The sequence below is a fragment of the Xiphophorus maculatus genome, chromosome 2 (assembly GCF_002775205.1).
Source record: "Xiphophorus maculatus strain JP 163 A chromosome 2, X_maculatus-5.0-male, whole genome shotgun sequence".
NCBI classification, from domain to species: domain Eukaryota; kingdom Metazoa; phylum Chordata; class Actinopteri; order Cyprinodontiformes; family Poeciliidae; genus Xiphophorus; species Xiphophorus maculatus.
The window spans coordinates 25,717,003-25,729,488 of record NC_036444.1 but is presented as its reverse complement, the minus strand read 5'-3'; the positions used below and the strand labels follow the sequence as shown (position 1 = coordinate 25,729,488).

The window sequence follows — 12,486 nt, the reverse complement described above, 5'->3', positions numbered from 1 at the left end:
ATCATTTGTGAATATATCCAGATGTATTTGGGTTTTTATTTCTTTTCATGAAGGCTCATTTCTCATGTTTAAACAAAAACCCCTTGACCACCATCACCCTGCACCAAGACTTAACTGGACCACACCAGTCGTGTTTTAATTTCTGGTTCGTTTAATTTAAAATCCCCACTTTAATTTTTTGCTGCCCTGGATGGTCCAGCTTCTTCCTGCATTATTGAGTTGTTATAAGTAGCTGCATTTCCATTACAAATGTGAGCAAAACTTTGTCAATATTCCACTACTGTCGAAAAAATACAATTAACCCAATTTAAAATGACTTGTGAACGAGTATATTTGCGCAATTAGTCATTAAAAACCTTGCCACGCCGTGATCCTCCAGCTACTTCCTGTCGTCGTCTTCTTCTTCGTGGTTTGTGTTGGTGGCAACATCCAGTTGTTGCTCACGTGACTCGTGTGTTTCGAAAAAAGTGTTTCCATTGCAGTTTTGCGAAATAAACCAATTTTGTTGCAGCCTAAACCTTTTATCAAAAAATGTCCACCCATCCATCCATCTTCTTCCGCTTATCCGGGGTCGGGTCGCGGGGGTAGCAGCTTCAGAAGGGAGGCCCAGACTTCCCTCTCCCCGGCCACTTCTTCCAGCTCTTCCGGGGGAATCCCAAGGCATTCCCAGGCCAGCCTAGAGACATAGTCCCTCCAGCATGTCCTGGGTCTTCCCCGGGGCCTCCTCCCGGTGGGACGTGCCTGGAACACCTCACCAGGGAGGCGTCCAGGAGGCATCCTGGCCAGATGCCCGAGCCACCTCAACTGGCTCCTCTCGATGTGAAGGAGCAGCAGCTCTACTCTGAGTCCCTCCCGGATGACTGAGCTTCTCACCCTATCTCTAAGGGAGAGCCCAGCCACCCTACGGAGAAAACCCATTTCGGCCGCTTGTATCCGCGATCTCGTTCTTTCGGTCATGACCCAAAGCTCATGACCATAGATGAGGGTGGGAACGTAGATCGACCGGTAAATCGAGAGCTTCGCTTTTTCGCTCAGCTCTCTCTTCACCACGACGGACCGGTACAGCGCCCGCTTGACGGCAGACGCTGCGCCAATCCGCCTGTCGATCTCCCGCTCCCTTCTTCCCTCATTCGTGAACAAGATCCCGAGATACTTGAACTCCTTCACTTGGGGCAGGACACCCCCCTGACCCGGAGAAGGCACTCTACCCTTTTCCGGCTCAATGTGTTTCTTCAAAATTTCCGTGTTTCCATTAAGCAAATGTATTTTCAAAATCTCAAATTGTGCAAGGGAAATGCAGCTAGAGTTACACTTTGATTGCATGTATATCTGAGTGTCATCAGCATAGCTATGAAGAAAGTGACAAACATTTGGCTGCGTATTAGGTTCAGAGAGCAAGACAAGGTATAAACACTCGTTTTTAGGAATGGGTTTTAAAGAATCTGTAATTGTTGAACAGTTTCTTCCAGGTTTGACTCATAGTTTTCAGGTGTGCCTGAGTCTAATGTGGCTCCCATATTACATTTATCCACATGCAATGAATTTGATCTGCAAAGAGAAGCTGTCCTGAACATACCTGTAAATCTGTAATTGTGATTTGCTCATCTTGTAGAGCTTGCATGGGGGAAAAAGGAAGCATAAAGAGTAAATATCCCTCCCCTTCAATCCAGGCCAGGACAAAGCAGGTATTTAAAATGGATTAATAAAAGATTCTTAAAAGGAAGTCAGAAGTAAGGTTGGGGTGAGATCTAAAGCTTCAATTTCCTCCCAGTCCCACCAAAACACCACAACAGAGGATTTGTCTTTCACTCGTCTGTGCCCTAATTGTTATCTGCCAGTACACAGTATCTGCTAATGCAGCTGATTATACGAGACTTGAACCCATATCTAAAGATCGTGGTGAAGCAGCACTGTTGCTTTTCAATGGCAAGAGCTCAGAGACTGTTGGCGAAAACAGAGGAGGTTCATGTGGTTTTGAGGAAGTGAATACATCCACTTCTGTTGCCACCCGCCTTCATTCGCCGCTATCTGTCTGCTTCTCACATCCGCATGATAGCCACCCACACGGTAAAATCAAAATGTCCTGCTCAGCAGTGGACTGCCATTAAGTGATTTTTTTTTTCTTTTTTTCCTATCCATAGATTTGTCATCTAATTAAAACAAAAACATTGCTTGTCATTATGCTATCACGTACATTTAAAATGGTTTAATATTCTCCCATCTAACTTATAACAGAGTGTCTGCACGTCCTTTGGCAAAACATTACGTGAAGAGGTGACAATATGTTAACCACAGATCTTAAATTTTGTCTTGACAGGATTATTTAATTCTGTATGTTATGATTTTGTTTTTTGCCCTTGCAGGACTTTTTTTTTTATCAGCCAAATGTTTGAGTCACACTCGGACACATCGTTCATTGCGTTCTCTGACTCGAGCAGTTGAGGCCACCAGTAACTCGCCGCTGACACACCCTTGCTACTTTGCTGGCTTTTTTTTACGTGCATCAAATTTATCAGCAGTTGACTGGACTAAGTTTGCACATTTCTGTGGACATTTAGGTCTTACATTCTATTCATAATGGTCTTAAAAATGTGCAAAATGCTTCCCATGTTTAGTTTGATCAGCATGCAAGGATCAGTTGTGCATCACTGTAGAAATACCAGCATCATAAGGCTGAAGAGTGCTGGGTTCATTTTGTTTAATCAGGTGTTTATCTGAGTTTCAGTGGTAATTATCCACCATATTTTAAGTTACAGATATTTCCGAGATTATTCAGGAAATTGTGTTCAATTATTCAAATTGACATGTTATTTGTAATAGTATTAAGCATCACAATATAGATTTTCATTGAGAACAACAAGACTGTAAATTTGTTGTGGTTGAGGCGCGAGGTTAGTGAGAGGAGGCACTGCATTCACAAACCTCCTCACTTAAGATCAAAGAACTTCTTCGAGGAGTCAGAGTACCAGACGTTTCAGCTAAATCTCATCCTCATGGTAATTGCTTTTTTGATCGGACAGCTGCGACTTAATTTAGGCTCGGAGGGCAAGCTATTCACAATTCTTTTGATCATAAAACATTCAAACAGTCCCCATTAAGGTTCTAACATGAACAGGCCTTTTGACAGCCATTCCATTTTAGGTAATACTGCTGCAATCGCGCTTGTAACGACATCAGCGCATCACTGATTAGCATTTAACTGCTGCGCTGGATACTGTTGCAAAATGTGTGAACTTATGTTGGAGGTACAATATACCACCGTTTATGTCAAGTTTACTAACATTCCCCTTTTTGATGGTGTGTTTCAGAGCTCTGAAGCTCTAAAACACACCATGTCTCATACCGTGCACTCTGCACACTTAAAAATTCTCCACGATAAGGAATTAAATTAAAGACTTAACAATTGGTCAAACCAACATCAATCAAAGGCAACGAAGTCTTATGCAGACTCTCATTAGAGTCAGAACAGACAAATTAAGAATGGGTGATGTTACTGAATCGCTGATATGTATTGATAAGAAATGCTTATATCTTATATATACACATTTTATATTAGTCGAGATTGGAGATGTAGCAAAGTCTTGTGACATTATAACAGCACACTATGTCTTGTTGGGGTTAATGCTTTCTTGTGAGCACCAGCCAGTTCGGGTTACTATGGCTTTGCCTGAAGAAATTGAAATAGAAGATACTTCAACTACACTAAATCATTTCTTTGTTGCATTTAAAGTTCCAAGTGGAAACCCAAAATTGTGACGGTGCGACATACGAGACAGGGAAATTGTGTAAGTACTCCATGTTGTTTAAATGCAAAAAGTGTCAGAAAGCATCGCTATAACAACCATTGGATGGATGTCTAAAGGTACATTAAAGCTACATAACAATCACAGCTATCAGTAGCAACTGGGAAACGTCGTATAGCCGACCATGCACAGTGAGAGAACTGTCCTAAGGTCTGAAGAGATAAAAACAAATCAGAAAATGAAGTTTGTTGAATTTGTGGCAAAATCTGTAAAAATGCTGAATAAAGACCTTTTGGAAGCAGAAATGTTATCTTTGAAGTAATATTAAAATCTCGTCCTGTATCGTTCTTGTAAAATCAGTATCATGTCTCGTCTCACGTTTTAGGGATCATTACGCCCCTAGTCAATATTGATAATAGATTTCTTTTTGCTTTTATATCCATACTGCCAAACTAGTGATGTGACCTGACTAAGGAGTGCCACTCTACAAGTTGATACCACACATTTTTAGAGTTTTAGTTGTAAACAATTATGAGAACCATGTATTCTTTCCTTCCTCTTAAGAATCATGCACTGCTTTGGGTTGGTCTGCCACATGACATTACACTGAGGTTTGTGGTTGCAACGTGACAAAATGTGAAAAAACGTTTCTGCGAATGGGACACTTTTGCAAGGCACTATCCATGGTAACATTTAAGCCTACACAGATGCCACAGAGTTTGTTGTTTTTTTTTTACATAATTTTTCATATTTACCCATCTAACCAAACTTTTGTGATGATCTTTGTCGTACATTTAAACTAAATATCAGTGTTGGGGATCCTAAAAGGGAAAATAGATCGGGTAGGTGTCAAACCACCACTCGTCTAATTATAAACTAATTTTCCCGCAGAGCTTTTCAGCGTATTTCTTATGAATTTATTTGAAAACTTGCATTTTTTTTTCTGTTGCACCAGAATGAGTGTCGAAACTGTTGGTTCATGTCACTCCCACTTCCTTCCCCCTCTGTAATTACAGCAGCTCATTCTACCCACCTTTGCATTTGAAACCTGCCTTGCAGCAACGCCAACACGACATTCCTGCCACGATTACCTGCTGTTACAGCAAACCATGACTCCGGACTTCCTGTGGAGCCTCGAAGGCTCGATTCTTACCTCCCCTAAAACCTCTTGGGTTCCGTTGACAATGTCAGGCTTGAGCTCGGTTGAGTGCGCAGTAAAGCGGTGTTTGCTTCACGTTGTTTCCGTGGTGCATCCCATCCACTCCGTCCGCCCCAATTAGCTCCCGACGTGCTTTTTAATTCAGATGTTCTTTTGACAAATTTGCATTTCAGTTGCGTGCGTTTTCCACCGCCCATTTAATACCGCACACACCGATTGTCTACATGTGTTTGAACATTGACTTGTTTTTTTTTGTGCATCAATTGACACAAAAGACAGCTGGGGTGCCTTGCCTGTTAAACGTTTGATTACACCCAAACTTCCTGGAAAAGGGATGGGGGAGTGTGGGTATGAAGGCCCGGGTCTGCTAGGCATAAATGAGCAGAGCAGATGTTGGCCAGATGTGGCGAAGGAGAGAAGAGGGGGAGGGAGTTCATGAAGGATGAAAAGAAGAAAGAGGGGAAAAGGGGAAAAAAATGAACTGAGATAGCAAAGTAGACTGTCTGCCACACACGGACAGCTTTGTTCTCCTCTTCCCTCTTAAGTGTAACCTTCCGCCTCTTCCTTTCTTTAAAACACATTCCTCCTGCCTTCTTCTCCTCCCTCCATCAGCCTCCATCTCCTCCCTCCATTGGCCTCCTTCTCCTGCTTCCTCACAAGTCTCCCTTTGAAGTGAGGACAGCGTGCAGGAAGCAAGCTGGAATCGATTGCTCCGTGCATTAGGCCAGGAATGTGTGACACCCCCTCCTTTTCCTATTCCTTCCTCTCCCATCCCTCAGACACATCCCTCATTAATTTGCCCCCTTCTGTTCCTCCTGTTGCACCACCAAAAGTCACTACCATCGCCCAACTTCGCCTCACTTTCTGGAGTTTAAACATGGATGACCGGTCCCAATTGTTCCTCATTTCAAAATCAATCATTTTGTTATATTAACCCTACCGAGGGGTCGTCACGACGATAAAATTTCAGATTTGATGCTTACTCTGAGTTTCGTTCTGCAGTATTTTGGAAGGTTTTGTTGAAGAGTTGTTTCGGAAAAGTGTTGTCATTTGCAGTATGGCCTTTCTAGTGCAAGCCCAATTGGAGATGCACCGATCCGATATTAATATCGGTATCAGTCCTGATATGGAAGAAAATTCTAGATCTGGTATCAGTCTAATTTTATGCTTAGTGCTCTGAGCGATGTGCTTTGTTTTTTGGATTATATTTACAAATGCTAATTACACTTTTTGAATCATTTGAAAGAAGATTTGCTGCAGTTTGTTTTTACGTGTTAGACCAAGCTAGTCAATTTATTGTTTTTGTCACTTATTATTTATTGTACATCGACTGTTCTATTTCTAATTGCACATTAGGGGCATAATTTCTAGGTAGCATGGTCAGGGTTTGCACTTTAAGGTTGTGGTGCAAGTTGTTTAAGTAGACAACTTAAACAGGAGTTTTATCTACTCCTGTTTTTCTGGGATCAGTAGCATAGCCAAGTCACAGAATAGAGGGGAAGGAGAGGTGGAGATTCCTCACTGGTGGGAAATCTCAGGAAAGTCTTTGGTGTTCGTAAATGTTCAGTGTTCTCTAGGTGCAATGTTCTTCAAATTGTAAATCGCAAGAGCTGATATTTGGGCATTAAGCGAACGAGTACCGAGTTCATTGTTGATGTAATCTCCTGGAATGTAAGAGGCCTTAGGAAATTGATCAAACTCAAAACAGTAATGAATAGACTTAAACAATAACATCCAAAGGTGTTTTTTATCCAAGAAACACACTTACTTACAAACGAAGTTGCACGACTAAGAAGAGGATGGCCAGGTCAAGTATTTTCTCCACATGCCAGCGGGGTGGCAATTCTTATTCATAAATCTTTACCTATTTGTATAAAAAAAGCTATCATAGATCCTGCTGGGAGATTCATAATAATCCAAGCCTCACTGATGAACCAAAACTTAATTTTGGTTAACCTGTATGGTTCTAATATACACTGCCTGGCCAAAAAAAAGTCGCCACCTGGATTTAACTAAGCAAATAGGTACAAGCCTCCTATTGGATAAGTACTGCATAGGCGATTATCTTTCAGCTGGCAACAAGTTATTTAACCCCAGCTGATGCAATGAGTAACTCCTCATTTCTTAAACAACCATGGCAAAAGACACATCCTGTGGTCGTGGAAAAGACATTAGTCTGTTTAAGAAGGGTCAAATCATTGGCATGCATCAAGCAGAGAAAACATCTAAGGAGATTGCAGAAACTACTAGAATTGGGTTAAGAACTGTCCAACGCATCATTAAAAACTGGAAGGATGGTGGGGAACCATCGTCTTCAAGGAAGAAATGTGGTCGGAAAAAAATCCTGAATGATCGTGATCGGCGATTACTTAAACAATACATTTAATTCCAACATTCTGGATACATGTGCTAAATGTGGAGATAAAGGCAATTTGATTCACTGCCTTTGGGAATGTCCTGAGATTCAGAACTTTTGGAAGGAGGTTTTGGATAAAATTTCACTTATTGTCGTTACTAAACTTAATTCCGTCAAATCATTTCTTGCCTTTCTCTTCTCAGTCTGCAGAACAACCTTGAGAATTGAATGTCTTTCAATTTCAACCTTTTCGACCTGTCAACTTTTCAGTTTGTAATAAAGACACACTCTTTTTTTTCATCAAATAGATGGTTAAGCTAACTGCTGCTCAGCCATTAAATGAGGCGTTTCTTCTTGTTCTTTTCATACATCTTGAGTTTGAAACCCGAAGGTGAGGTCCTTGTCCACATCCACGCGTTCGTACTGTATGTGCACCAAACGGAAACATTCACATTTCTAAAACAGTCACCTTCAACGTCAATCAATATAAATTGATTAGGTTTTTTTTTTTCCATTTTACTACAGTATGCCTTCATAAACAGAGCAGTGATATTCTAGATTTAAGCAATAGAATGAACTGGAGGTTGAAAGTCTTACAGAATCTCTTTAGCTTTAACCCCTCGTTTCTTCTTTGCTTCCTATTTTATACAATTTGAAGCAAACTGAAAACACACGTAGCGCATGGGTCATAATGATGATGTAGAGGGAACAGAAACACTGTCTTCTAAATTACTTACAATTAAAAACGTTAAATGTTAGGCTAATGTCAGTAAAGAGGCATTCAAAGAAAATGCTCAACACACTTTTCAGATACAGTAATTTCTGGACTATTGCTTGTACCTGGTAATAAGCCACACCCACCATCTTTAACAAGAAAAAAACTAGACCAGACTTTTCTATAAGTCGCAGGTGTCTGCGTTGTAACAAGATATTTACACAGAAATGAAATGCCGTAAAAAAAACCACACGAATATGCTTCCTTCAACATTACAGTCACGCATTGTGATGTTGAATGATCTACTTTGTTGATCATTCAGATAAAGTATTATGTCTGTATTCTGCTGATACTTGGGGAAATTTTAAGGGGTATGAACAAACTTGGCGAAGAAGCAGAATTCTTCTTCTCCTTCTGTTCCTCTAAAGATCTGCTGGCGGAAACATTTGAAGCAACTAGGCATCATGTTTACAGATCCGCTCCTCTTCTCACACAGCATTTAAAAAAAAAAATGGATCTGTCAGTCTGTTGCATTTGTGAGAACACTCAACAATAATGATAATAAAAAGAGTCAAATTTCCCTGAGAATAGTTTGTGATTTCTGATAAATGCAGTTGGAAGAGCTGCATGTGCTACAATAAGACGTCTTCTCTGTGAATACGACAACAACGCTCCAGTTAAACAGAATATAAAGTTCCGGTATTTAATTGGTTTTGTCACATTTTTTGAGCTTATAAAAAGTAATGCAACAACTTAAAGTTTGAGCCTTTAACTAGCTTTTCTTGCCGATGCCAGTGCATGATCTTATCAGTTTTTTTGTAAGCAAGTGTTGTATAAAGACGGCATCAGATATTCAGTACCGCTCTGTGACACAGCAACATCTAGCATGCAATCACTCCAGTCTATCAGATTGCAATGAGCTCAAGGTCTCTTGCATGTCAAGACAGGAAGCAGTTTTTATGTGTGTGGCGTATTAAAACCAACATGTTTTTGCCGACTCTTGTGTATATCTTATAAAGGAAAACGCAAGATTTTAAATTGTCCACTGGATCAGTAAAAGCCTCCTAACTAGTACCGGTGGTCAACAGACAGAGTGAACAGCGTGGTAAAATGTCAAACCTGTGCTGAAGGATGCAGGTGTGTTTTCTGGCCGTTCCCAACTTGTGCTGGATTTCGGCCCAGATGAACCGGTCTGATATTAATATCTCTATCATTTTCTTTATTATTTCTTTTACATTGGCTGCTATTCTCCTAATTGCGCTGACTGAAGAAATAAAGGTTGTGTTTGTTATTACATGTCTGACCAAGCTTGCATTTAAGTGTGTCGCACTGGTGTAGAGTTATCAAGTTTGCAATTCAGGACATTTGTCCGTGTTTAAAAAAACTAAAATGTTTTAAGTCAATTGAGCGCTGGTTTTCTATATCAGATTGGTATTGGTTGATACTGAACCAAAAATATTTCTATTGTATTGGAAGTGAAAAAAATGGGTCGGCGCAGCCCTAGTCTGGATGAGAAAGGTGTGATTGAATTGGTAATTATACTAGTATGAAAGAAGATAACAGCTGCTGATGGTGCATTGGCTTCTTGAAAGGATTGCATGGTTTGATTATTTTTTTTTCTCCTCAGTAATTAGCAACTTTAATTTAAAAATTGCATTTGAAGTTTACTTGTGTTGTCTTTGACTAATATTTAAATTGGTTTGAGGTTCGGAAACACCTAAGTAAGACAAACAAGCAAAAAAAAAAAAAAAAGGAAATCAGGAAGAGTGCAAACACTTCTTCACACCTCTGTAGATGTCCCAGTACTGATTGCTGGAAAAGGTGTCTTAGATGAGTTGATTCTGAGTCATAAGCAAGCTGAACACCCACCACAAAAAGTGTTCCTATCCTTGAATAGTTGAAAGCTTTTAGTTTTTCCCACTTTTGACGCCCACACAGGCAGACTTCCTGGAACGTCGTGTCACCGGATCGAGAGCGGAAGTGTGGACCCGAGGTGAAAGTGCCAGCAGGGCGGGGTCGACTTCTGGGAACCAGACCGGCTCAGATGGCCCGAGAAGAGGAAAAGGAAAGGCGGAGGAAGAGGACACGGCGCAGACCCGCCCACGGAACGTTCTCCCCGGTCGTCCATCAAGTCTGGACTTCACCCTGCAGCACATTGTTCGACAGCTGGACGTTCTCACGCAGGTCAGCTGGAGGGGAAATCTGAAAGCTGCTGAGAAGCAGCTTCTTAGCTACGTTTGTGACTCATTTCAGTGGAATAGTTTTAATACTGTCAGATTTTTTTTCTTTCAAATTTAGCTGTCTTATTACTAATCAGAAATGAATCAGAAATAGTGGACCCTGCTAAAGCAATATTATAGCTGCGCAGTCCTTCATTGTCAGTTAAATAAGCGTCTTTCTATTTCATCTCATATATTCTCATATATAATTTTTCCTCTTGGGACTTTTTTGTCAGACAAAACTTTGAGTCGTGTGTAGACATCTTCACTGCGTTCTGTGACTCGAAGCAGTTGAGGCTACTGATAACTAGCTGCTCATATACCTTTGCTTGCTAGCTTCTTCTAAGCCAGTGGATCTCAACCTTTTTTGGGCCAGCTCCCCCTATCCATTAAAGTCAGTTAAATTTCGCCTGTTTTTCTGTATCATATCAACATCGGCCTGCGCTAAACCTCAGATATCTGTATCGGTATCGGAAGTGAACAAAGCAGATCGTTGCATCCCTAGTCTCAGTGCCTTAAAATGTTGCCGCAAAGGAAACGTCATTTTTCAGAAAGGTAAATGAGAAACCAGGTCATCCATTCACAGAGCCTCTTCTGCGTCTCCCACTTTATGTTTCCAGAGTGATGACGGAACCAACTCCACAGGCCGTCCGACTTGCTTTTGCCTCTGTAATTATTCTGCGACTGCTGTGTAATTATTGTGCGTTCTAATCCCACCTGCTCTCCATGCAGACCGTTTCCGTGTTGGAGGAGCGTCTCACCCTAACAGAGGACAAGATGAAGGAGTGTCTCCAGCATCAGTCTCAGATCCTGAAGGACTTGAAGATATCGGGACAGAGATCTCGGACGGCGAGCGAAGAGATGGATGAGTCCATTTTTCATTTCACTTAAGGATCGTCTTCTGCCCCCTCATCTCTCAGGCAGAAACACCCAGAGTGGCTCTCTGGCTTCTCTCGTAACTGTTAAGAATGTATGGGTACGGGTATATGTGTGAGTGATTTATTTATTTTTGTCTTTTTTTTGTCTTTTTTTTTAAACCAACACCACGGTGGTCCTTATCTGGGGTCAGAGGGTTAATCAGGATTCTGACGGCAGTCAGTGATTTATGGTGCATCTCCTCGTGCATACGAGCGATCGACATGTTTCCCCGTGTTTCTATCATCACGTCTGACTGACAACCAGCTGTACGGCCCAGCGTCCATCTGTGTCTGAGCCGACATGCTGAGGTGTAACCTGCTGTGACAACAGGCCATCTGCCACAGCGCCTCCCAGCATTTGCATGTGGTTACTTGTAAATAAGCCGGTGCTTTTAGCAGTTTGCTGCTGCAAAAATTTGTATTATTATTTTTTATATATCAATCTGTTTTGCATCTGTTGTTGTAATATTCTGATACATAGAAGCATCAAACTGGGCACATTTTGCCTCAAATTAACCTTTGATGATTATTTATATGTTGATAGATAAAATATGATATTGCACTTTTTTAAGGCTATCAAGACCAAAATAGACTTTGGTTTTGCATAATATTTTTATTTTGCAAACATGTTTCCTCTGACTGGTCGTAATATTATTATGTTTCATGAAGTTGTGACTCGATTCTCATGTAGAGTCTTTTTTAGAAAACTAAAGATTAGGGTGATTGCATACCAGAGGTGTTGAGGAAGCTCAGGTTGCTTTGATATCGGCCCTCAGTTTATCTGTATTATTGGGTGTGGTGTTTCTCATCAGAAGATGATACTATAAACTAGTACTGTCAATGAGAACATTGACAGTACTAGTCTATAGTGTCTCAGTGGGATTCAGGTCAGACTAGTTTGCTGGCCAATCAAGCGCAGGAACACCATGGTCATTGAACCAGCCATTTTGGTGCCTTTGGCTGCGTGGGAAATACCAAGTCCTGCTGAAATATGAAATCATGATCTCCACGAAGCAGGAAGCATGAAGTGCTCTAAGATTTCCTGCTAGACGGCTGAAAACCCAGTGAAGCAGTAACGGCAGATGAAATGGAACATGTGTTTTTATCATCTGTAAGGCATAGTCATCAAAATATCATGAAATAAAGGCTTGGAATATTTAACTCTGTGTAATTATCCTACATGATTTTTACTTTCTAAAATAAGTAAGAAAGAATGTTGGTCTTTTACAATATAATTTTTTTAAAATCTCTTACACAACAGTGATAGTTTTAAGAAGATAAGTCCTTGGTAAGTGTACATTCTTCACATCTGACACTAATTCTAATTCACAAAGCAGATGCTAACAGTACTGTTAGCAGCTAATGGTTATCCAGTAT

The 12,486-nt window shown here is 40.8% G+C and overlaps 1 protein-coding gene across 2 annotated transcripts in view; it reads left to right on the top strand.

Annotated features, from left to right (window-relative positions):
- The window catches only part of poc1b (POC1 centriolar protein B), a 41,841-nt gene extending 29,571 nt beyond the window's left edge, over nt 1-12,270 (top strand). For both annotated transcript variants that reach the window (XM_005811854.2, XM_023344999.1), the window contains 2 exons: nt 9,912-10,157; nt 10,925-12,270. In XM_005811854.2, coding sequence (XP_005811911.1) covers nt 9,912-10,157; nt 10,925-11,083 — 405 coding nt within the window. In that variant the 3' untranslated portion in view covers nt 11,084-12,270. The remainder of the gene's footprint in view (nt 1-9,911; nt 10,158-10,924) is intronic.
- Nucleotides 12,271-12,486: the final 216 nt, after the last annotated feature.